The following is a 23,744-nucleotide window of genomic DNA, read 5'->3' on the forward strand; positions in this document are numbered from 1 at the left end:
TCTTCTACCTGCACCACAAACCTTAATGGGCGACCCAGTGGTCGCCGGGCCTTTGTGGACCTCCCTTTGCAGAATGGGTTGGGAAATGATCTCAAAGGTCACTTCCAAGCCTAGCATTCTATAGACTATGAATAATTAAACACAACAGAGCAATGCAGTGATTTCTTTGGTGAACTACACATTGAAACCGATCTTCTAACTCGAGTTGATACTTTTTAAACCTGTTTAAGTGCCATTGAGCTACTTAATGATGATGAGAAAGATGAAGGTTCTTAAAAGGTTTTTTAAAACTAATTTAGGAAATCACATTTTCTTCTACATATTTGCCTTCTTAGGTGAGAGTAATACTCTGTTAAAAACTTAAGTGGGTATGTTTTACTTGGCAAACTCTGACTGCATTCTGGCTTGATTTCCTTGGAGTAGTTAATCCTGCCTAGCCGCTACCAAAGGGACTGTTGAAGGTTATGTGTTGTCTCCAAAGCTACGTCTTTTATATGTTACCGGCCCCCTGCTAAAGGGATAGCGCCCTAAGTATTATCTTTGATTCTAGAAAACGAAACCAGACTGTAGTCCTGTAACACCTGGTACTTGGTATAATGAGGGAGGCAGATCTGACCCTGAAAGCAACCTTAGAACATTATTATCAACCATTTTGTGGTTTACCATCACCCTGATGTGTATATTGCTGTGAACTCCAAACATTAAGGCTTTTTCTTTTCTAATCTTACATACTCTAAAATATATATAACAGGGTTCTTTTAAACCTTGCCATAGCTAATTTTTCTAATTGTGATGCTAGCATTCCTAGCTCTTCTTTCTCCTATATACCTTAAGTGTGTCCAGCCCAGGGCTTCTCAACTTTGGCCCAATTAAACATATGAAGCCAGATAATTTTTGTTGTTGTGGGGGCTGTGTGTGCATGCAAGGTGTCTACAGTGTCCTTAACCTCTATCTGCCAGATGCCAGTAGCATCCCACCTGTCCACCGATGATAGAACCAGAGCTATCTCCAGACACTGCCAATTTTCTCCAGTTGAAAACCACTGATTTAACGTCAGATACAAAAGTCTATTCTGCAGCATTTTTGCAACAATAACTTTAACACAGGAATCTTTAGAGTTTACTATTCCTATTTTCTTCCTTAAAGAATAAATTTGGTCAAATGGAGAGCTTCTTATTTCAGTTTTCAGATATATTCCCCTGAAGTTGGATTTTTTAGTCTTAGGTACAGGCAATTATAGAACTCCATAAATAATCCACACAACGATTCAACAAGCATTTATTAAACACCTACTGTGTGCTCAGCACTGTACTAGGCACTAGGGGGTGCAGAGATACAAATGTAAAAGTTATTCCTGCCCTCAAGGAGCTTACAATTTAATTCTGAAAATAAATACAAATGTGAAACTACAATACAGAGAGCTAGAAAATAATTACAAAGCAACATATTAGTAAGTGCGTGGACCACAGTACAAACTCAAAGGGTAAGTGCTGAGGCAGCACAGAACAAGGGAGGTCTCAGTGTGAGGTGAAGTCAGGGAGAGCCCACTCGAAGTTATAAAGAAGCTAGGCTTTGAAGATATGGATGCGTAAGAAGTGGGGCCAAAAAAAAACACAAACAAAAAAAAAAAACAATCCAAACAAAAGAAATTGCATGAGAAAGGCACGGAGGCAAGGGCTTGTAAGACAGCAGTGGAAGGCCACGGAAGTTTGAACAAGAAGAGTCAAGGTGAGTATGCCAGAGAATTAGGCTGAGGCAGGTGAAACATGAAGGGCAAAACATGGGAGAACCTGGAACACCGCTGCTGGGACAGCAATCATCTGCTGAGTGTTTCTGAGCGAAAATGAATTTTGAGGAGGATCACCTTAGAAGCGTTACTGAAGGGGGTCTTGAAAGCAAGGACACTAGAAAGAAAGAATTACAACAGCTGGGGCCTCAGATGACATGGCTCTGCAGAAGGCTGCAGGGGATGGCAGAAATGTAAAAGATCCAGCCTCAAGGAGAAAACGGAGAACTGGAATGACTCAGCAACACTTGAGACACGTACAGTGAAGAGCAGAAAAAGACTAAAGGACAACTCCAAGACAGGGCAGGGCGCCTGAGGAGCTCAGGACACGATCTCAGGGTCATGAGTTTGAGCCCTACCCTGAGCGTGGAGCCTACTTTAAAAAAAAAAAATAAAGAAATATGAAGGGCAGTGAGTCTATTCAGGGTAAAGAAGCTAAGCAATAATGCCTATTTAAAAGAAAAATGTAGGCTGGGGGACAAGAGTGAGGAGTTCTGTTCCCAAATATCAAATTATGTAGGTAACTGACCCATAGGGTGGTAAATAATTAAAGTACTGAAATACAGAAGTTAAGTGTAAATAATCAAAATAGATAAATAGAAGCAAATACAGAAAAAATACTGGATAAAACCAAGACATGGAGATTATTTTCAGTGGAGAAAAAAGACTAATAAAGAAAAGCTAAAAATTAGGAGGAAAATGATCAAAAAAGATCCCACAAGCCAAAGAAAAGAATTCCTGAGATGCAGGGTCCCTACTCAACAGTGCGAAATATGGGTCAAGGACAAGGGGCGCCTGGGGGTGGCTCAGTCAGTTAAGCGTCCAACTCTTGCTTTCGGCTCGGGTCATGATCTCAAGTTTCTTGAGTTTGAGGCCCACATTGGGCTCCCTGTTGACAGTGCAGAGCCTGCTTGGGATTCTCTCTCTGCCCCCCTCCTGCTCATATGCTCGCTTTCTCTCTCTCTCAAAAACAAAACAAAACAGGACAAGAACTTAGAAAAGGCATTGATATTTGCCCATAGGACACTTCAGTGGCATGCTGAGTACATAAGCCAATAAGAAGTTTTAAGAATATATTAATGAGAAAATGGGGTTGAACAATGGATGCCATGTTTGAAGGATCATGAATGACAAGAAAAACAGAATGGTAGCTGGATATGGGCAGTGAAGTTGAAGGTTTTCCACATTTTACGCTGTAGGTAAACTTAACTACTGTCATCCCAACGGACCATATGCCTGGCTGGGCGCATGGGTATTTCATTTCCCCCCACAATTCTACTTCCTTGGGGCAGTGTAGAGAAATGTACTCGAATCTGTACCTTATTGCTTTATCCTGCCAGTTCCTCTTTTAAACATGCTTTACTTGTACAATTTACCTTTCTAATACTACAAAGCATCAAAAGTATCAGCATTTAAAGATAGAATCATCAATCAAAATGACATTTTCAATCAACTGCACTACACAGTGCTGTACCACTATGCATTCCCTTCCCCAGTAGCTACCTATCCAATGGCTGGCCAGGGCCAGTGTGCTCATTAGAGACAATACAGCACAGTGGTCAGCAGCACAGGCTCCAGAATCTGACACTGTTGGGCAGAGCCCCTGCTCTGTCATTTCCCAGCTACATGACCTTGGTCAACTCACTTCTCTAAGCTTATTTGCTCATCTATAAAATGCAAGATATAATGTGTGTCATAACCATGAGAAACACTTAGCATAGAGCTTGGCACACAGTACGTACTTAATAAATGTCAGCTATTACTATTTCGAGTCTCAGAACCAAGAGTAAAGCTAACTGCTGTGTATGGCAATCATCCACCACATTCTAGCACTGCCACTTGCTCAATGGAGTAAACCTTTGAAGCCTGAGACGCCTCTCCTAGGACTATGCTGGATGGCAGCAGAGTGACAGAAGAACCACTTTATCATGCCAGGTCCTAAAATGAGAAGATCATGATGGGAGAAGGTATTGGTGAACAGTTCATTTCAGATCAAGAGCATAAAAATAGAATCTGCAGGATATAAAGGAATTTAGCACACATCACTCAGTTAAGAGCTCAAAACAAGGTCATAAAGATGGAGCAACCACATTCTGGCGCAGTGATTAGCAGAGACCAAGGATGGCCTTCTATGTGTGCCCCAAATAAACAACAGCCTTTTCTACCTTCTTACACCATGTGGCTATTTCTGGATGCGGCTGAACCAGCTTCAATAGTTCCTTCAGGTCCCAGTCTGTCCTTATTCTTTCCAGAACACTGATCTTTCAGGGCACATCTTTCCTCTGAATTCGGCCAGATGCTTAGTAATTATGGATTTAATGCATAGCATGGCTACACATTACTGTAGTAAAGAGATGTTAGCTGGTGTGCCTACAGTCATTTCAACACGTTACTCTAAGAGCCCTCACTGGACAAGTGCTCCCCTCAACCGCCTGGGAGACTGTGCACGTGTGCACGTATCTTCCCTCGGACAGTGACTCCATCCTGTAAGACCCGCATGTGGGCAGCACTGGCCTCAGGCAGAGTTCGTGTCTTACAGAGGGTACGCAGAGAACAAGGATCTAGAGACCAGATTTATTCCTGGTGTCTTGAAATTTCAAGTACAAGAGAATGAGGAATGGAATTCCCTTCAAGTGCAAGGGAATCTATAGTCCAAAAAAAAAAAAAAAAGAGTAAGAAAATAAAGGATAATGGAAAGCACTATTTTGAAAAAGTTAACCAAGGAGGGGTGCCTGGGTGGCTCAGTCAGCTAACTGTCTGACTTCTGATTTCAGCTCAGGTCATAATCTCACAGTTCAGGAGTTCAAGCCCTGCATTGGGCTCTGCATTGGCAGTGCTGAGCCTGCTTGGGATTCTCTCTCTCTCAAAATAAATAAACTTAAAAAAAAAAAAAAAGAAAATAGAAACAGTTAACCAAGGAAACCAAGGAAACCAAGCATGACCTGTGACAGGTGGGTATCAATGGCTCAATGAAATAGGCAGAACAACCTTGATGTTGTCAGTGGTCAGGGTGGGCCATAGCGGGATACAGAAGGGATTTTATAGGGAAGGAATTTATGATATAAAAGTTGGACCTTTACAATGAAAGATTTTACGACTGGTTTTTAAAAACACCAATCTTAAAATAACATGATTAGTAAGTGCTGTCCCTGTTCAGAACAGTCAGCGTGAAGTTGTGTCAATTCTCCTGGCGTTTTCTTCAGAATGTGTAGCATATTCTTCGGCATAGGATTAATGGAATCAATTCCCATTTTGAAGCTGACTTTGGAAAAAAAGCCAAAAATGACTCAACTCCAAGTCTGGTGAACAAGTGGGTAATGGTCCAAAACGAGATACTATTCAAGACTAGAAGTCTTCCAAATGTTGGGAGGAGTGGTAGCGCTACAGCAACAACCCGGACCGCCAAATTGAAAGGGCAGACCGTGTTCGGATGCACAGGTTCTGGTGTGCTGCTTAAAACAGCCTTGTTACTTTATACAATAAGCCCCTGGTATATGGAAAGCCTCAAAGGAGAAAGACAGTGCCCGGTAATGAGTTAATATTGTGTTTCCACTAGCTTACAGATGAATTCAGAACGGTGAGGAACTGTGGGGTGAGGTATTCGACAGATCACCGCTGTGCATTTATAAAGCTAATGGCAAGAGACAGATGGAGAATGAAGGGTGAGGTGCTAAGGCCATCTGAGGAAGGGGGACGAAGGCAATGACAGCAGTGACAGACCATCCAGTCAGGGGTTTGTGCAGACTGACAGGAACCTGAGAGGGCAGGACTGTAATGGGCCAGAAGGGATGAGTGCACGTTCTCTGTAAGGATCTTAAGTCTTCAAGCACCTGTCTCCCCTTTCGCCCACACGATGCTATAACTGGAACAGTGTCCACACCTCTGTGCACCACGGCATACAGTGGGAAGGTGGAAAAGGAGCCGGAAGTCATCCAAAGGTACAACCACCCAAGCTCGAGAGCAGCCAGGCTGGGTCTCCACTCACCTCCTTCTCTGCTTCACTCCCACAAACATCACTTCTTTTGCTGACACAGGTGCTGGGGGTGGGGGTGGTGGAGGACACGTATGGATGCTCAGTGACTCAGAGGAGTCAGTGAAGGTGATATATGAAGAAAAATGCTGGAGTGCTGTTAAAAATATAGCATTCTGAGTTTGCGTGGGAATACGGTTTTCCACTATCAGGAACGTTGGAATAAAAGAACACGCACACTTAAGCATAAATACGTTATGTGTCTGTAAAAATTTCCCTAGAACTAGGTTCTTAGAAAGCTAAATACAAATACAAGTCTCACAGGGAGGCTGCTTCAAACTCTAAAGTAGCTTCTCAGATCAGATCGGGATAACAAGTGCGCCTGCCGGGGAATCAGTGGGGGAAGGAGATCACAGGAGATGGGAAGAAGCAGAGGAACCGGGAGGAGCCTCTCTCACACCTACAGCTACCCACCCGCAAGACAGAATTAAGTGCCTCCACCACCGGCCACTTGCTCAGCTGCTACTGTGTTTCTAAAGGATGCATCAGGCCACCAGGAGCTCCACTCCATCAGACACCTCCTAAGACAGTCAAGCTGATCCACCTGCATCAAGGAACCGGCCCAAACTACTGAAGAGCTATTCAAACTCTGCCACCGCTATCGATTCTGATCCTACGTTAAGGTTGTAGTGATGACAAAGTTTCTGGCTTTTCGCTTGCACTGAAAGACCTCTCACCAGCATGTGGATTCTCTAATTCTGAATAATGCCCACACTAGGACTGTAGTTTTTTCCCTAAACTCCTGCGGATTCAGATTTTTCTCCACTGTGGATTCTCTGATGCCGAATGAGACTTGACCTCTGAATAAAGGCCTTCCCACACTCATTACATTGATAGGGCTTCTCCCCTGTGTGAATCCTCAGATGCTGTATGAGGCCAGTGTTCCCATTGAAGGCTTTCCCACATTCTTTACATTTATAGGGTCTTTCTCCAGTGTGGATTCTCTGATGTTCAATCAGGCCTGACTTCTGACTGAAGGCCCTCCCACACTCATTGCATTTGTAGGGTTTCTCCCCAGTGTGGCTTCTCTGATGGCCAATGAGGTGTGAGCTCCGCCTGAAGGTTTTCCCACACTCCTCACACTCATAGGGCTTCTCTCCTGTGTGGATTCTCTGATGTCCAATGAGGTGAGAGCTATGACTGAAAGCTTTCCCACACTCATTACATTCATAGGGTCTCTCCCCACTGTGGATTCTCTGGTGCAGAATGAGGCCTGCACTCTGACTGAAAGCCTTCCCACACTGATTGCACTGATATGGCTTCTCCCCAGTATGAATTCTCTGGTGCAGGATCAGGCCTGTGTTTTGACTGAAGGCTTTACCACACTCCTTACAGTGATAGCGTTTTACTTTGTTGTGGATATCCTGATGGGAAAGAAGGGCTGACCTATAACTGAAGGCTTTCCCACACACGTTACATTGATAGGGTTTCTCCCCAGTGTGGATTCTCCAGTGGCGAACAAGGCCTGAGCTCTGGGCAAAGCTCTTCCCACATTCGTCACATTTATGCCGTCTCTCCTGGGTGGGATTTCCCCGCTGCCTCTCTAATCTGCCCAGAAGATCTCGGGCTTCTCCACGCTCATGACCCCCGATAACATCCCCGTTGCATTTGGCAGCTGTCTCTCCATGTGGTTGGATTCCAGTAGATATTACCTGTTTCGAAGCTAATTCCCTGTTCTCACTCCTGGTCTCACCACCTGAAATTAAAATGTGATAAACATCAAGCCAGTGTCACTTTCTATTCTCCATGTTAGAAAGGAATAGAATATAAGGGAAAAGGAAAACACACAGGGAAAAACTACCAGCAATCACACAGCTTCCATCTGTCTCCAAGCTGCTATCATAATCCAGGGAGATGAGAACAGGGCCAAGCAGAAGTACCACAAGCCAAATGGGGAAGAAAGGCCATGAACAAGGAGGGCTGTTGGGAGGCACGAAGGCAGGGAAGGGACCACCTGAGGGGCAGCTGGGGAGTGGGTAGGAATACAGACGTAGTGAATGACCTAACAGGACAGGAATGGGAAAAACCCTGGCACTGACAGGGAGGAACACGACAGGCCCGAAAGTCCCACAGGGCTGGGAGCAGAGGACTCCCACTGGCAGACAGAACAGTACCCACAGTAAGCCCTGGACCAGAGAATAAAAGTCCATGGGCCAGCACTGTTTCTCTCTGTTAGTTCCTGAGTTTAAACTTAAGAATGTCTTTCAGACAACTCACAGCTACCATCACATAACAAACAAACAAAAAAACCTTAAATGATGACAATAACCAGAGCTCTCCTTACCCAGGGAGAACATGTTTCTGTAATTTTCTGGCCTGTCATCTCTATGCAGATCCTTCTGTGATGGATCAAGAAGCCACTCCTCTCGAATTAGGGACACAGCCATGTCTTCGATCTTCTCCAAAGTCTGAAACAAAACAAAATCCCCATGTGGGACTGGCACTGTTCCATGGCTCAAACCCAGACTGTCAGAGGTCCGCCAGTGCTGGGGAGGATCAAGGGGTGGGAACGTACTGTGTAAAGGGATCTGACTAAGCGGGGGACAAAGAGGGAAACGCACCAGATTTGGTGGGGGAAGTCAAGAATCCTGCAGAAACATCTGGGGCAAGTTCCTGGTGAGTACTGCTACAGAGAGCCTGGGCACGTGGCAGATGCCACCGGTGCTGTGAAGCAGATCCAGAAGCAGTACGACTCACCTGCAGCCCTGCTGTGAGAAGCGTGGCCGTCATCTCCTGGTTCCCAGGACTTCCTTTCTGGGAAGAGGCAGGACTCTCACAGGTAGAGATGGCTGAGAGGAGAAAGAAGCGAGGAGTGAGACCACCCTGTCCCACAGTTGCAGGAGCCAGCACTGACCCATTCCAAAGCTGTCTGCATTTCAGAAGATATGCATGTCAGAGGTTTTGCACAAGAAGTGCTGAGCGGCCCCTGGCTGCCTCGGTACGTGGAGCGTGCGGCTCCAGATCTCGGGGTCGTGAGTTTGAGTACAGAGCATAGCGACTGCTTAAATAAACATGTAAAACATTAAAATGAAACACAAAATGAAATAGTATAAAAAGTCAAATCAGGGGCGCCTGGGTGGCACAGTCGGTTAAGCGTCTGACTTCAGCCAGGTCACGATCTCGCGGTCCGTGAGTTCGAGCCCCGCGTCAGGCTCTGGGCTGATGGCTCGGAGCCTGGAGCCTGTTTCCGATTCTGTGTCTCCCTCTCTCTCTGCCCCTCCCCCGTTCATGCTCTGTGTCTCTCTGTCCCAAAAATAAATAAAAAACGTTGAAAAAAAAATTTAAAAAAAAAAAAAGTCAAATCAAATCAAATCTGACGTCTTGGGCTCTGGGTCCACACTAATGTCTGCCCACAGGACACCCGCACCTTGACGTCCCACTCAGCCTGAAATTCCGTGTCGAAAATAGAGTGCTGGTTTCCTAACAGGAGCTGCTTTTCAATTTCTTCTCTCCCACCAAAACTACGTTCCATCCTTGTGCTTGTGTACAGCATTTCTTCAGGTCTTCATCTCTTGGCAAATGGAATAGGAGACCCAACAGAACCAATCTACCTCTATTAACTCTATTACCTTCCTGAAATGTCCACCATGACTGCCACTATCTGCTTCCCATAGGCATCAGACAGTGCAACACCAGGCAACAGACTACTGTGTTTTGGGGAATACGCTTTAGAACTTTAGACAAGAATTATATAACTAACTGAAACCGTTCCTGTTTCTTCTTTAGGAATGTTAAAAACCCATTTATATAGAACTGCTATAAAACACATAAATGAAAAAAGAAACGCAGAGTAAACACAAGATGACACTAGAATGGTCTTGTTCTGCAAGAAGTTCTCAAAAAAATGATAGGGAAGTGTCAAAAGGACACAGAAGCCAGACTGAGGGGGGCCTCCTCTGAACAAATCTGAGACAATTTAGGCATCAAAATAAACACAATAATAAAATAAAGATAACTAAAGATACTTTATTTCTGGAATAAAGTAAGAATTTAGGAGTCCATACTGACATCTAAAATAAGATGGGGAGGGAACACTCTCTATCACAAGTAAGTGTAGAAGGAACGACATAGTTAGAAAATCATCATTTTGTAAGTCTTAGTAATCACCGATTCAGTCAAGAAGCAACAATGAATATTAAAACTAGTATTTTAGCAACAAAAGTTTGATGTGGACCAAATACTTACACAGACTCAAGAGTACTTCCCCCACAAATTACTTATTTATCATAAAGGGAAAAATAGTAACCACAATGATTACCTTAGCAAAAATAAGCCTTTTTAAAAAAAAACCGTGTATTTATCTTGAGAAAGAGAGAGAGTATGCGCCAGCGGGAAAGCAGCAGAAAGGAGGAGAGAGAATCCCAGGCAGACTCTGCTGTCAGCGCAGAGCCTGATGCGGGACTCAAATTCATTAACTGTGAGATCATGACCTGAGCCGAGATCAAGAGTTGGACATTTAACCCACTGAGCCGCCAGGCGCCCCAAACCTAACCAAGAATAACCTTAACCAAGTCATCAAAGGTACCAACACCAATAACAGGACAATTTCCTGTTGTAATGCTGAGAAGGATACAACAGTACTTTTGGGGAGTTCCTGACACATAGGCACAGCTTGAATTTACTCGTAAGGAAACATCACACGAACCCAAATTTTACAGCTATTCTATAAAATCACCAACCTGTACTCTCAAAAAATGTCAAGGTCATGAAGGGCAAAGAAAGGCCAAGAAACTATTTTGAATTGAAGGAGTCTATAGAGACAAAACAACTGACTGCAAAATGGAATCTTGGATTAGATTCTGGAAGATTACTGGGACAACGGACAAAACACGTGTATGAACTATGGATCAGATTAGTACAGTAGCAGCATTACACTTCCTAATTGTGATGCATTTATTGTGGCTATCAAAGAAAATGCTCTTGCTTGAAGAATTATATACTGAAATAATTATAAATAAAGTGGCATGACGATACCAGCAAAACCTCAAAACGTCTATGTTGTTAATACATTGAGGTAACATGGGTCGGTCAGTGGGCTGAATGTCCAACTCTTGATTTCAGCTCAGGCCATGATCCCAGGGTCATGGGATCAAGCCCCGTGTCCGGGCTCGAGGTGTGGAGCTGGCCTGAGATTCTCTCTCTACTTCTCCCTCTGACCCTGCCCAGCTCATGCTCTCACGTTGCAGGCATTTGTAGCACATCCTCCCCTCCCCACCACTTGTTAAGCACCCAACTCTGGTTTCTGGTTTTGGCTCAGGTCATGATCCTGGTTAGTGGGATCAAGTGAGATTCTCTCTCTCTGCCCCTCCCACCTCCCAACATGCACATGCTCTCTCCCTCTCTCCCTCTCTCTCTCTCTCAAAATACATATATAAACTTAAAAAAACAAAAACAAAAACAAAAACCACACTGGGAAGGCACCTGGATGGCTCAGTTGGTTGAGCATCCAACCTCAGCTCAGGTCATGCTCTCACAGCTCATGAGTTTGAGTCCCATGTCAGGCTCTCTGCTGTCAGCTGCAGAGCCTGCTTCAGATCCTCTGTCCCCTTTCTCTCTCTGCACCTCCCCTGCTCACTTTCTTTCTCTCAAGAATAAATACATTTCAAAATTAAATTAAATTAAAATTTAAAAAAATATACTGGGATAACAGAAATGTGTGAATATATAAGAATCCCCAAATTCTTTGATTTGTTCTTGAACTTACCAATGGGACTGACAGTCTATATTTGAAGCCTAGATAAACACTTAAACTCAGATCTTAGGACTGGTCTGTACACAAGAATTCTAGTTCCTGGTTCTCCAGGAACTCAACAGGTACTTTCTTTCCTATTCCTCCCTCTCATCAATGAAGTCTGGTTCCTTACCTTTCTCTTGTGACCCTTGGGACACCGGAGATTCGTGCTGCATTGCCATGGGTCGGAGCTGAGTCTTTGGAAGCCCTGGTGTAGACTCTGAATGTACGACCTCCTCCCAGAGTCCATGTCCATGTGCACGGGCTGGGACCTGAAAACAACAGGGCAGCTGCATTACAAGAAATTCCTTTGCGAGAGGAAGTGAACAACATAAAACAATCAAGAAGAGCTCATCTCTAGGGACACACGCTTGGGAAAGGAGGAAGCAAAATCTCACTTACTTCCTAGAGGCAGTAAGAACACAAATGTGTTGATTAGCGCAGAAAGGCATCATTTCTGATGCCCTTCCTACCACTTTGCACTCCCAAGGCATGGGAAGCCTGATAAACAGAAACCTAGAGCAGTTATTCCACAGAAAAAACTTTTGGTAACAAACCAGGAAACCTTAGTTCTGGTCTCAGATCTACCTTTAATCATGAGTGTCCAAAGTAACTGAAGTAATTCAAGCTCCCCACATACCAGTTTCCCACTTGGCAAAGATCACTGCAAGGATGTTGAGGATAAAAAACGTACACGTATCCTTTACAAAAATAAAAAGGACTCTGCCAATATGAGCCACGCCGGACCGGAACTATTTTTCTCCTCACAAACGGAAATCGACACCCAGTGCTCATTGCACCGCTGCGGTGCTGGTGTCTATCACCCAGCTTGCACACACCGTGGGCACAGCATGCACACATCCGTCTACTTACTGGCCGTCCTAATATATCAATCTGTCTTTCTAAATCCTCCAGCAGGGTCACCACCTCCTCTCCGTTCTCTAGCTGATGTTCCTTAACCAGAGTCTGAAGCTCCTCAGGCAGGATGGTCAAGAACTGTTCTAGCACTAATAACTCCAAGATCTGCTCCTTGGTGTTCAAATCTGGCCTTAGCCACTGATGGCAGAGTGCGCGGAGCTGGATCAGAGCTTCTCGGGGTCCTAATGTCTCCCGGTAGCATAACTTCCTGAAGCGCAGACGGAATGACTCCTGGCCAGGAGGGTTATTTTCATGCAGACTAGATTCCTGGTCCCAGCCATGATCTTCCTCTACCTTGACAATTACAAGGTCTTCTTCAGGAGCGTGGTCTGGTGGGGATGAGGCTGACAACTTTCTTGATTCTGCTGCCATTTAGGGCTGGAAAAACTCAGGAGGCTCGTTTCCACTACCTTCTCTATCTTCTTAAGAAGAACCTTCCAAGGGCCTCTTTTCTAAGGGCAATTCTTGGAGAAGAGAAATCGTCAAACAATATTAAAGCAAATCAAAGGTCATAGTAATTTACTAAGACAGCTTAACAAGTTCCTACCACAACACAGACTTCATGGCTTGGTCATTTAAGTGATCCTCTCCACTGTTCCAGAAGTAACGCCTTACCTCCTTAGCTTTCTGCCATGCCAAATCCATCTGGGGAATATTCCCTTCCTTCTGCTTCCTCTCCTTGGGGATGGGGAATATGGCAAAACAAAGTTAGGAAACCATGTAGACTGGGTCTAATTGAAGGTCTGCATTTAACCTCAGCTGGTCTTCACTGATGCTGATTTAACCTTCAGTATTTGCAACTCTAGCTATACTGTTTCTACACACTTCAACTCTCAACCTATCCCTTGTGTTCAACAGACCTTTCTTTCTTTCCTTCTTTTTTTCTTCCTTTCTTTCCCTTCTTTCCTTCCTTCTTTCTTTCTTGACAGAGAGAGAGGAGTGGGGGGGGGGAGAGAGAGAGAGAGAGAGAGAGAGGGAGGGAGGAAGGAAGAGAAGCGGGGCTCATCCAAAGTGGGGCTCAAGCTCACCTGAAGCAGGGCTCAAGCTCACCCAATGTGGCAAACTATGAGATCATGACCTGAACTTAAGGACTGAACCACCCAGGCACCCCAACAGACATACACTTCTACATAATCTAGCTCAAGCTATTGTCCAGAATTCCTAACACCAAAGTCTTCTCCACCTAATGTCCATTATCCTTCTGTGCTCTCCATCTTCCCTCCTATGTCAAAGCTAACTACTTCTCCCGTGGACCTTATCTCACTCTACAACTCCTTGGAGCACTGGTTGCTACCTTTCCAGGAACCTAAATGCCCATCTACACACACTAACAACCTCCAGAATGTTTCAGAAATAGAATCATACAGTAGGTATCCTTCTGAGTCTGGCATCTTCCACTTGGCATAATACATATGAGGTCATCAACGTCGCGTGTACCAGTAGTTTATTCCTTATGGAGATGTATGTTTATCTGTTCCCTAGTTGAGAGGTATCTCAACTCATTTTCAGTATTTGACGATTACAAATAAAGGCACGATGAACATTTGCATTTGAGGTTTTGTGTAAACATGTTCTCATTTCACTTGGGTAAATATCTAAAGTAAAACTGATGCATCACATGGCAGGTCTATGTATAACTTTATAAGAAACTGTAAAACTTTTTTTTTTTAATGTTTATTTATTTTTGAGAGAGCATGAGCAGGGGAGGGGTGGGGAGAGAGGGGAGGACAGAGGATCCAAAGCAGGCTCCATGCTGACAGCAGAGTCCAAAACTGTTTTCTAAAGTGCCTATAACACTTTGCATTCCACTGGCTATATGTGAGAACTGGTTCTCTCTATCCTAACAAGCAGCATTTGATATGGTTTATTTTTAACTTTAGATATTCTAACAAGTATGTATTGGTATCTCATTATGGTTTAATTAATTATGTTTTAACCACTCCCTGATATCTCACTATGGTCTTTTTTTTTTTTTTAATGTTTATTTTTGAGAGAGAGCGAGCACACGCCACAGATTCTGAAGCAGGCTCCAGGCTCTGAGCTGTTAGCACAGAGCCTGATGTGGGGCTCGAACCCACGAACCACGAGATGATGACCTGAGCTGAAGTTGGTTGCTCAACTGACTGAGCCACCCAGATAGATGCCTATTCACTACGGTCTAAATCTGCATCTTCCTTCTACTTCTGTAGAGCATCCTTTCACCTGTTTGTCTACCACCCATATTATCTTCTCTGGTGAAGTTATCTGCTCAAAACTTTTGCCTGTTTTAAAAATAAACTTTATCATTGAGTTTTGAGAATTCCTTACATATCTTGGACACGAGACCATTATGATATATATGATGTGCAAATATTTCCTCCTCTTCATTCCTTTAACAGTGCCTTTCCAAGAACACAAATCCATAACTTTTCTGAAGTCTAATTTGTCATTTTTTTTCTTTTAGGGATTGTGCTTTTGGTGTCATACCTAAGAAATTTTTGCTTAACTCACAGTCGCAAAGATTTTCTCCTGTTTTCTTCTAAAACTTCTACAGTTTTAGGTTGTACCATAGGTCTATGATCCATCTTGAGTTAATTTTTTTAAGTAATCTCCGCACCCAACATGGGGCTCAAAATCATGACCCCGAGATCAAGAATCACACACTCCACCTACTGAGCCGGCCAGGCATCCCAAATTTTGAGTTAATTTTTTGTATAGAATTTGAGTTGTGGATGGAGTTTAATTTTTTGGAACACAGCTACCAAATTGTTCCAGCACCTTCAAAAAGATTACCCCTTTACCGACTGAATTATCTTTACATCTTTGTAAAATCAATTGACCACGTATGTGTGGGTTTATTTCTGTAATCTCTATTCTGGTCCATTGACCTATATGTTTACCCTTTTCCCCAAACAAAATTGTCTTGATTATTGCGGCTTTAAAATATTAAAACCAAATATTAAGAGTCCTGCAACTTTGTTGCAATATTTTCAAAATTGTTTTGACTTTAAGTTTATTTATTTTGAGAGAGACAGAGACAGTGTGAGTGGGGTTGGGGCAGAGAGAAAGGGAGAGAGAATCCCAAGCAGGCTCCACACTGTCAGCAGAGAGCTTGATGCAGGGCTCGAACCCACCAAACTGTGAGATCATGAGCTGAGCCAAAACCAAGAGTCAGACGCTTAACCCACTCAGCCACCCAGGAGCCTCTGTTTTTTCTAATTCCATGGTCTTTTGATACAAATTCCTACCAACCCTCTCTCCCGGAACTGGATTTGTGCTGGATCTATACAGCTCACTGACATTTTAATATCCATTCTATAAACACACTCTATCTCTCCATTTAAGTCTTCTCCAATTTCTTTCATTAGTGCCCCAAATACCTATTCTTAAAGGAATTGACAGAATATTTTCTCCTTTAAAATCTTTTCTTGGAGCACCTGGCTGCCTCAGGCAGAAGAGCATACAACCCTTGATCTCAGAGTCATGAGTTCAAGTGCCACGTTGGGTGTAGAGCTTACTTTAAATGAGTAATTTTTCTACAGTTACGTATTATTAGTTGCAAAGGAGTTTTGACTTCCTAATTGTATGTTCTCTATAAGTAAAGATCTGTACCTTTTACTTTATTGATAGAATCAAAGATCATTCAAGGGCTATTATTTATAATATCTAACACGGAAGGTATCTGTCTTTAAGAGCAAGATTTATATACAAAACCTATAGATGTAAAGACTTTATTAAAGGGTCCTATTTCTTTGTGGGTATGTCTATGGCCTTTAGCTTTGGTAACAGACATCACTTCTTGCCTGTACTTGCAGTGGTTAAGTGGTCTTCCTGCCTTTGGCTATTCTTTTCTCTCATTCATGTTCCCCACAGCTGCCTGTTGTGGGTTGAACTGTGTCCTCCCAAAAGACATGCTGAGGTCCTAACCTCTGATACCTGTGAATGCGACCTTATTTGGAAATAGGGTCTTTGCAGATGTAATTAAGTTAAGATAAGGTTATACTGGAGTAGAGTAAGCCCTTAATACAACATGACTGGTGTTCTGTTAGGAAAGTAAGAGACACAGAGACTGAGATATACAAAGAGAGAGCCATGTGAAGACACAGACAAAGAAGAGAGCTGTGAGACCACAGACGCAGAGGTAAGGAGTTATGCAGCCACAAGCCAAGGAATGCCTTTAACAACCAGAAAGTCGGTGAACGTGGCTCTGCCAACATCTTTTTTTTTTTTTAAGTTGTTTTTTTTTTTTTCTGTTTATTTTATTTTTGAGAGAGAGGGCACAAGTGGGGAAGGGACAGAGAGGGGAGGGGACAGAGGATCCGAAGCAGGCTCTGCTCTGACAGCAGAGAGCCCAATGTGGGGCTTGAACCCATGAACCATGAAATCATGACCTGAGCCAAAGTCAGACATTTAACCAACTTAGCGCCCCCAGGCGCCCCTGCCAACATCTTGACTTTGGACTTTTAGCCTCCATAACTATGAAAGAATAAATTTCTGCTGTGCTAAGCCACCCAGCTTGTGCTACTTTGTTATAATATGTTACCCTATAAAATTAACACCTTTCTAGAAAGACTTTTAATAAGTATGTAATATAACTCATCACTTTAAAATCTTTTGAAAGGGAACCCACCTCTTCAGCATGATATGCAATGTCCTTTATGGTATGTAAACCTGCTTACCTTTATCTACTATAAGCTCACCTTCACATACCTTTTCCAAATGTGGCTTTCTTTTTAAAAAAAAAATTTTTTTTTAATGTTTATTTTATTTATTTTTGAGACAGAGAGAGACAGCACAAGTGGGACAGGGCAGAGAGAGACAGAGGGAGACCCAGAATATGAAGCAGGCTCCAGGCTCCGAGCTGTCAGCACAGAGCCTGACGCGGGGCTCGAACTCATGAGCCGTGAGATTATGACCTGAGCCAAAGTCAGACGCTCAACCAACTGAGCCACCCAGGCACCCCCAAATGTGGCTTTCTTTAGGCTCCACTCTATTACAGAGCTCTTTATTCTAGTTCAGTGGTTTTCAACCAGGCCAATTTTGCTCCCCTCTCCCAGGGACACTTGGCAACCTCTGAAAACATTTCTGGTTGTTAAAACTGAAGGGAAGGGATTCTACTGGTATCCAGTAGGTAGAAGCCCAAGATGCTACTAAACATCTTACAATGCATAACACAGACCCCCCAACAAAGCATGATCTGTCAATGCCAAGTTTCATAAACCCTGGTCTAGCTGAAACCATTCACTCTAACTTAAAAGTCTCAGCTTACCTACTATTTTTTTCTTGAGGTGTCTGTCACTCCCACTCTGACATGCCCCAACCCACAAGCAGATTAAGGTGCTCATTCTTGCCAAGACATTTTTCACATGGTCCAAATAGAGGATTGATCACATTGTGTAGGTACTGTAAATGTGTGCCCATGGCCACGGTTTTATTGCAAATGTTTGTTTGTGGCAGTCACCTTCTTCTCTGTCCCTCTTATAAAACAAGGAAGTTTTATTACATATTTGTATTCCAGAAAGATCACAAAGGCAGCACTACAGACAATGGAAAGGAGCATAAATGAAGGCAGTATATCCAAAACAGCTGGCAAGAGATGAACATGAGAAAACCACACCTATAATCCTCAAAGAAAGAGGAGACACAGGCCCTTAGGAGGAAAATCAGATTACATCTACTTCTTGACATGAGTCTTGAAAGCAGTGTCTCTTTCAGGAGTTTTTTTTAGGGGGCAGGGGGAAGAATGGGGTAGGGGTAGTTCAGTCTCTACAATCAAATGAAAACACAGAGCTTTTCCACAGAAAAAAACCCCATAGGCACAAAAGCTTACATTCAATTTCAGCACAGTTCACAGACCTGATGCCCATGCAAGGACTCCAGGGCCATTAAGAACCTTACTTAGAGGGATGCCCGGCTGGCTCAGTGGGAAGGGTTTGCGACTCCTGGTCTCAGGGTGCTGAGTCTGAGCCCCATGTTGGGGGGTAAAGATTACTAAAAAATATATCCGGGCGCCTGGGTGGCTCAGTTGGTTAGGCAGCCGACTCTTGATTTCAGCTCCGGTCATGCTCCCACAGTTTGTGAGTTCAAGCCCTGTGTCGGGCTCTGTGCTGACAGCACAGAACCTGCTTGGGATTCTGTCTCTGCCCCTCCCCAGATCGCGCACACTCTCTCCTTCTCTTTCTTAAAAAAAAAAAAAAAATAAAAAAAAAAAAAAATTATATATACATATATATGTATGTATATATATATATATATATATATATATATATATAGACTTAAAAAAACAAAAAACCACCCTTAGAGAGCATGGATAGAAAAGGAAAAAAGTTGGAAAATTATCTTTAAAATTCGATATGGTTGAGGGGTGCCTGGGTGGCTCAGTCAGTTAAGTGTCTGACTTCAGCTCAGGTCGTGATCTCACGGACTGTGAGTTTGAGCCCTGTGTCAGGCTCTGTGATGACAGCTCAGAGCCTGGAGCCTGTTTTGGATTCTGTCTCCTTCACTCTCTGCCCCTCCCCCACTGTGCTCTGTCTCTCAAAAATAAATAAATGTAAAAAAAATTTTTTTTAATTAGATAAGGATGAGAACAATAGTTTGGTGAGTAAACTACTAATACCAAGAACAGAGAAGTAAGAGATAGGGTTAAATATGGTGTCTAACATCAGAAGAGTTTAATTCATGAAGATTTTTATAGAGAAGCAGGGGGATTTCCTGGCATAGTGAGGGTTGACGGAAAAACGAATCTGGGCAAGAGGTTGAGATTTTGCGGAGAATTTGAGACAAGGCGTAATCATTTTTGTTTTGAACAGCGAGGATTAATATCCATGGTCTTAAAATAATTTTTATATTTTTTATTAATGTTTACTTATCTTTGAGAGAGAGAGAGCGAGAGAGCGAGTGTGAGTGGGTGAGGAACAGAGAGAGGGAGACAGAATCCGAAGTAGGCTCCAGGCTCCAAGCTGCCAGCACAAAGCCCAATACGGGCTTGAACCCATGAACTGTGAGATCATGACCTGAGTGAAGTCGGGCGGTTAACCGACTGAGCCACCCAGGTGCCCCACATCTTAAAATAATTTTTAAAAATTTAGGAAAAGTCAATTAAGAGGCGCCTGGGTGGCTCAGCTGGTTTAAGCCTTGGACTTAACCACGTCATGATCTTGCAGTTTATGAGTTTGAGCCCCACATCAGGCTCTGTGCTGACAGCTTGGAGCCTGGACCCTGCTTTGGATTCTGTGTCTTCCTGTCTCTCTACCCCTCCCTGCTCGTGCTCTCCCTCTCTCTCTCTCAAAAACAAATAAACATTTAAAAAAAAAAAAAAAAAGAACTTTATATTAAAATATTAAAGTAAATATAACATATTAACATCATAGTAAATAACACTTAATAAAGTCTCAACAGTGAAACCCAGAGAAGTCATCTAATTATCAGGTCTGTTCATAATTTACACCAACCAAATCAGCCAACCAGTCTTGTCCTTTCCCCACCCTGATTATTTTTTTTTTAGTATCTAATTTTCCACTTTTTAGTCTCTTCCCTCTCCAATCAAGTTTTTTTTTAATTTTTTTTTCAACGTTTTTTATTTATTTTTGGGACAGAGAGAGACAGAGCATGAACGGGGGAGTGGCAGAGAGAGAGGGAGACGCAGAATCGGAAACAGGCTCCAGGCTCCGAGCCATCAGCCCAGAGCCCGACGCGGGGCTCGAACTCACGGACCGCGAGATCGTGACCTGGCTGAAGTCGGACGTTTAACCGACTGCGCCACCCAGGCGCCCCTCCAATCAAGTTTTTGACAATTACAACCTATAACTGGACTTCAATATTTGGACTACAATATTAGTCTAGTATGTACCTGCCTCTCAGTTTCATGTAAGCACTTTATATCCTCTTTTAAGAATACCCGGTCGGGGAGCCTGGGTGGCTCAGTCGGTTGCGCATCTGACTTCGGCTCAGGTCACGATCTCACGGTTTGTGGGTTCGAACCCCGTGTCGGGCTCTGTGCTGACAGCTCGGAGCCTGGAGCCTGCTTGGGATTCTGTGTCTCCCCCTCTCTCTGCCCCTCCCCCACTCATGCTCGGTCTCTCTCTGTCTCTCAAAAATAAAGTAAAACATTAAAAAAAAAGAATACCTGGTCAAGGGGTACCTGGGTGGCTCAGTCAAGCATCGGACTCTTGACTTTGGCTCAGGTTCACGGGTTTGAGCCTCACATGGGGCTCCATGTTGACAGAACAGAGCCTGCTTGGGATTCTCTCTCTGCCCCTTCCCCACTCTCTCTCAAAATAAAATGAACTTAAAAAAAAAAAAAAAAAAAAAAAGAATACTTGCTCAAGTTTACTGATTTAGGAAGTTAAAATAGTCAACATGTACAGTCTCCTGATCTCAAATGCTACATAATCCTGTGAACTACTAAAGACACAACTCAGATTTAAAAGCATTATTCTCTTGGGCGCCTGGGTGGCTCAGTCGGTTAAGCGGCCGACTTGGGCTCAGGTCACGATCTCGCGGTCCGTGAGGTCAAGACCCGCGTCGGGCTCTGTGCTGACAGCTCAGAGCCTGGAGCCTGTTTCCGATTCTGTGTCTCCCTCTCTCTGACCCTCCCCCGTTCATGCTCTGTCTCTCTGTCCCAAAAATAAATAAACGTTAAAAAAAAAATTTAAAAGCATTATTCTCTTAATAGATGAAAAGGAATGCTTTTCTTCCTTCAAACTAATGAGGTCTACTTGGGGATGTTTGAGAACCGAAAACAAAACAAGAAAGAGATCGTCCAGGCTTTAAAGATCAAGAGAAAAACCGGTGAAGCCAAAACTGTGCTTTACAGTTATCAAAGTGAGGAAGCCAGTTTTAACATCTGCTACATTTCACCCTTCACCACGAATTCAAAATGCTTACGATTTGTTAAAACGATTCCTGCATAAATATACTTAACTGAACTACTCAAACAACAGGAATATGGGTTGTTTTGAGAGGTGGTAGCGGCCGTCTTACTGTTGCCTGACAAAAAAAACCACTCGTGAGTGCCCTGAGTTTTAGAAACGGGGCCCCTCCAAAAAGGGTTCCCAGGCGTCTACTTTAGTCGGCCTTGAGGAACAAAGTAAGTACTCGGACTAAGGGTGAATTCTCTATTACCCCAGAGATGTGACAAATGTGTCTTTTGTGCAGTTATCTCAACGCGCCACCGTGTTCTGCATACACTACGAACAGCAGATTGCCTTAACAGCAAACATAGGTTTCCAAGGATAATTCGGGGCTTCCAAAAACAAAGTACAGCTTGAAAAAAAAAAATTTTTTTTTTTTTTTGTATCGTGAAGGAAATGCAAAATTGCTGAGTAAAAACAATTCGGATCGTGGCAACAGTTGCATAAAAGATAACGTGGGGCCGGTTTCCCATTTTAAGAACAACAGCACCCCAGAAAGAGGAACGGGATGACGAAAGCGAGAGTTTGGGGACGCGCCCCCTGCGGACCCTGATGCCCGGCCCTGGCCCCGTCTGTCCCCGGTTCCCGCCGCGTCCGCGTCCCCGGCGGACCCTCAGGCCCGGCCCCGTCTGTCCCCGGTTCCCGCCGCGTCCGCGCCTCCCGCGGACCCTCAGGCCGGGCCCCGACCCGGTCTGTCCCCGGTTCCCGCCGAGTCCGCGCCCCCTGCGGACCCTCAGGCCTGGCCCCGGCGGCGGCCTACTCTGGCCCACAAAGCCCTCCCCTCCCCCGCCCGGAGCCCGGCCCGTTACTCACCGCGAGTTCCGGGGGCGGCCCGGGGCGGGGAAGGGAGGCTGCAGAGGACGGACGGACGGGCTCGCAGGAAGGGCGGGGGGCAAACCGGGGCGAGAGCTGTAGTCGGACGCGGGCCCGCCGGCCTCCAACTTCCAAACCCGCGAAGGCACAACCTCGACCGACGCGCATCTTGTCGGGAGGCACTTCCGGAGGCTCTCTAGGAACCTGGAGGTCTGGAAGCTCTATGGCCGGCCGGCTAGGGGGACCGGCGCCCCGCCCCCCGCAGGCCCCGGGCTCGTCCGCCGGTGCGCGCTTAGCGGTCCCCGGCGGGAGTGGGGACGTGGGTGCGAGCTCGGGTCCTGGCGGTGCTGGCGACTGGGCGCGGAAAGACCCCCGCACTCGGCTGTCCTCCGAGCCTCCTGTACAGACTGCCGATCGTTTGAGGAATTCCTCCCCATCACGGTTCACAGCCTTTTGAATCCCCTATGGCGCTTAATAATAAATAGTACACCTTGTACTGTTGTGTTCACACAACCATTGTAAGGGCGGCTGGGTGGCTCAGTCCGATGCGTGTCAGACTCTTGGTCCCGGCTGGGGTCGTGATCCCAGGGTTGGGGGCATCGAGCCCCATGTCAAGCTCCACAACCGGCTCCGTGCTGAGTGTGGAGCCTGCTTAGGATCCTGTCTCCCTCTGCCTTTCTCCCCTACTCGTACTCTCTCGCTCTCGCTCGCTCTCTACTCTCAGAAAGAAAGAGAGAAAGAGAGAGAGAAAGAGAGAGAAAGACCAACCATTGTGATTGAGAATAAATTTCCTCTGAATCTTTGTATCTGTTCAGCCCTTTTCTATCTTACTGAATTGCAATCTCTTAAAGCCAGCTTTGTAGCTTAGCTTTTCAAATACCAAACCCGGGAGGGAAGCTTCACTAGTGGACTTTTGTTTTAATACCACAAATCTACGTTCACATCTACATTCTTTTCTTGACTGAGAGAAAGCCAATCTCACAGTAGATTAGTAGGGGCTTTATTCTAGTCATTGTCTTACTGAGACACTATTTCAGATTCTTCTGAACAACTGCTTGCATGCTTATTAGCTTCCAGGGGTCCTGTGCAAAAATGGAAAGAGTACACGTGCTTGCAAGCAGTGCTCCCAATCCTTGCCCTCTCAGGGTATCTACCATGTGTCCTTGTAAACGTTAAGATTCACGGACTTCCACATAGGTGTAAATCTTAATTTACACGTCGCCTTAATGCATTATGTTTCTATCATATTTGGTCAGAAGTATTGCTTGCAGGCCTGTGTTTCACTGTTTTTCCGGTTCTTCCTGTTTTGGGATCTCCTTGAGGTCACTTGAGATTACAGAAGGCTGACATCAGTCACCTACCGCCGTGTTAGTGCACACTTTAATACCATTGTATTAAAGATTTAGCTTTTCAGACTAACTAGGATTTGGGGGTGGGGGTTGAGGAAAATGTCTTATTTGTGTTGTTTAGGTCCCCCTCCTATTATGATTCCTTCAACATCTTTCCTAACCACCCACTTATTCTGAGTTCTCAGGTGCCCCTCCAATCTTCACCTTAACTTCCCCTCTTTAGCTG

At 44.4% G+C, this 23,744-nt stretch overlaps 1 protein-coding gene across 3 annotated transcripts in view; it reads right to left on the reverse strand.

Moving 5' to 3' along the window:
• Positions 1-22,377, reverse strand: part of ZKSCAN8 (zinc finger with KRAB and SCAN domains 8) — a 24,290-nt gene extending 1,913 nt beyond the window's left edge. The window contains exons 1-7 of one of the 3 annotated variants that reach the window (XM_078446490.2): positions 22,170-22,377; positions 13,081-13,143; positions 12,421-12,929; positions 11,681-11,819; positions 8,514-8,605; positions 8,101-8,224; positions 1,263-7,512 (exon numbers count right to left, since the gene is read on the reverse strand). In XM_078446490.2, the coding sequence (XP_078302616.1) occupies positions 6,551-7,512; positions 8,101-8,224; positions 8,514-8,605; positions 11,681-11,819; positions 12,421-12,837 (1,734 nt within the window). In that variant the 5' untranslated portion in view covers positions 12,838-12,929; positions 13,081-13,143; positions 22,170-22,377 and the 3' untranslated portion in view covers positions 1,263-6,550. Of the gene's footprint in view, positions 1-1,262; positions 7,513-8,100; positions 8,225-8,513; positions 8,606-11,680; positions 11,820-12,420; positions 12,930-13,080; positions 13,144-22,169 lie in introns of those variants that run through there. The other 2 variants (XR_013555449.2, XM_060614149.3) reach the window with 2 other exon arrangements.
• Between the last annotated feature and the right edge of the window lie 1,367 nt (positions 22,378-23,744).

This window comes from Panthera onca, chromosome B2 (assembly GCF_046562875.1).
Source record: "Panthera onca isolate mPanOnc1 chromosome B2, mPanOnc1 haplotype 2, whole genome shotgun sequence".
Classification (NCBI taxonomy): Eukaryota; Metazoa; Chordata; class Mammalia; order Carnivora; family Felidae; genus Panthera; species Panthera onca.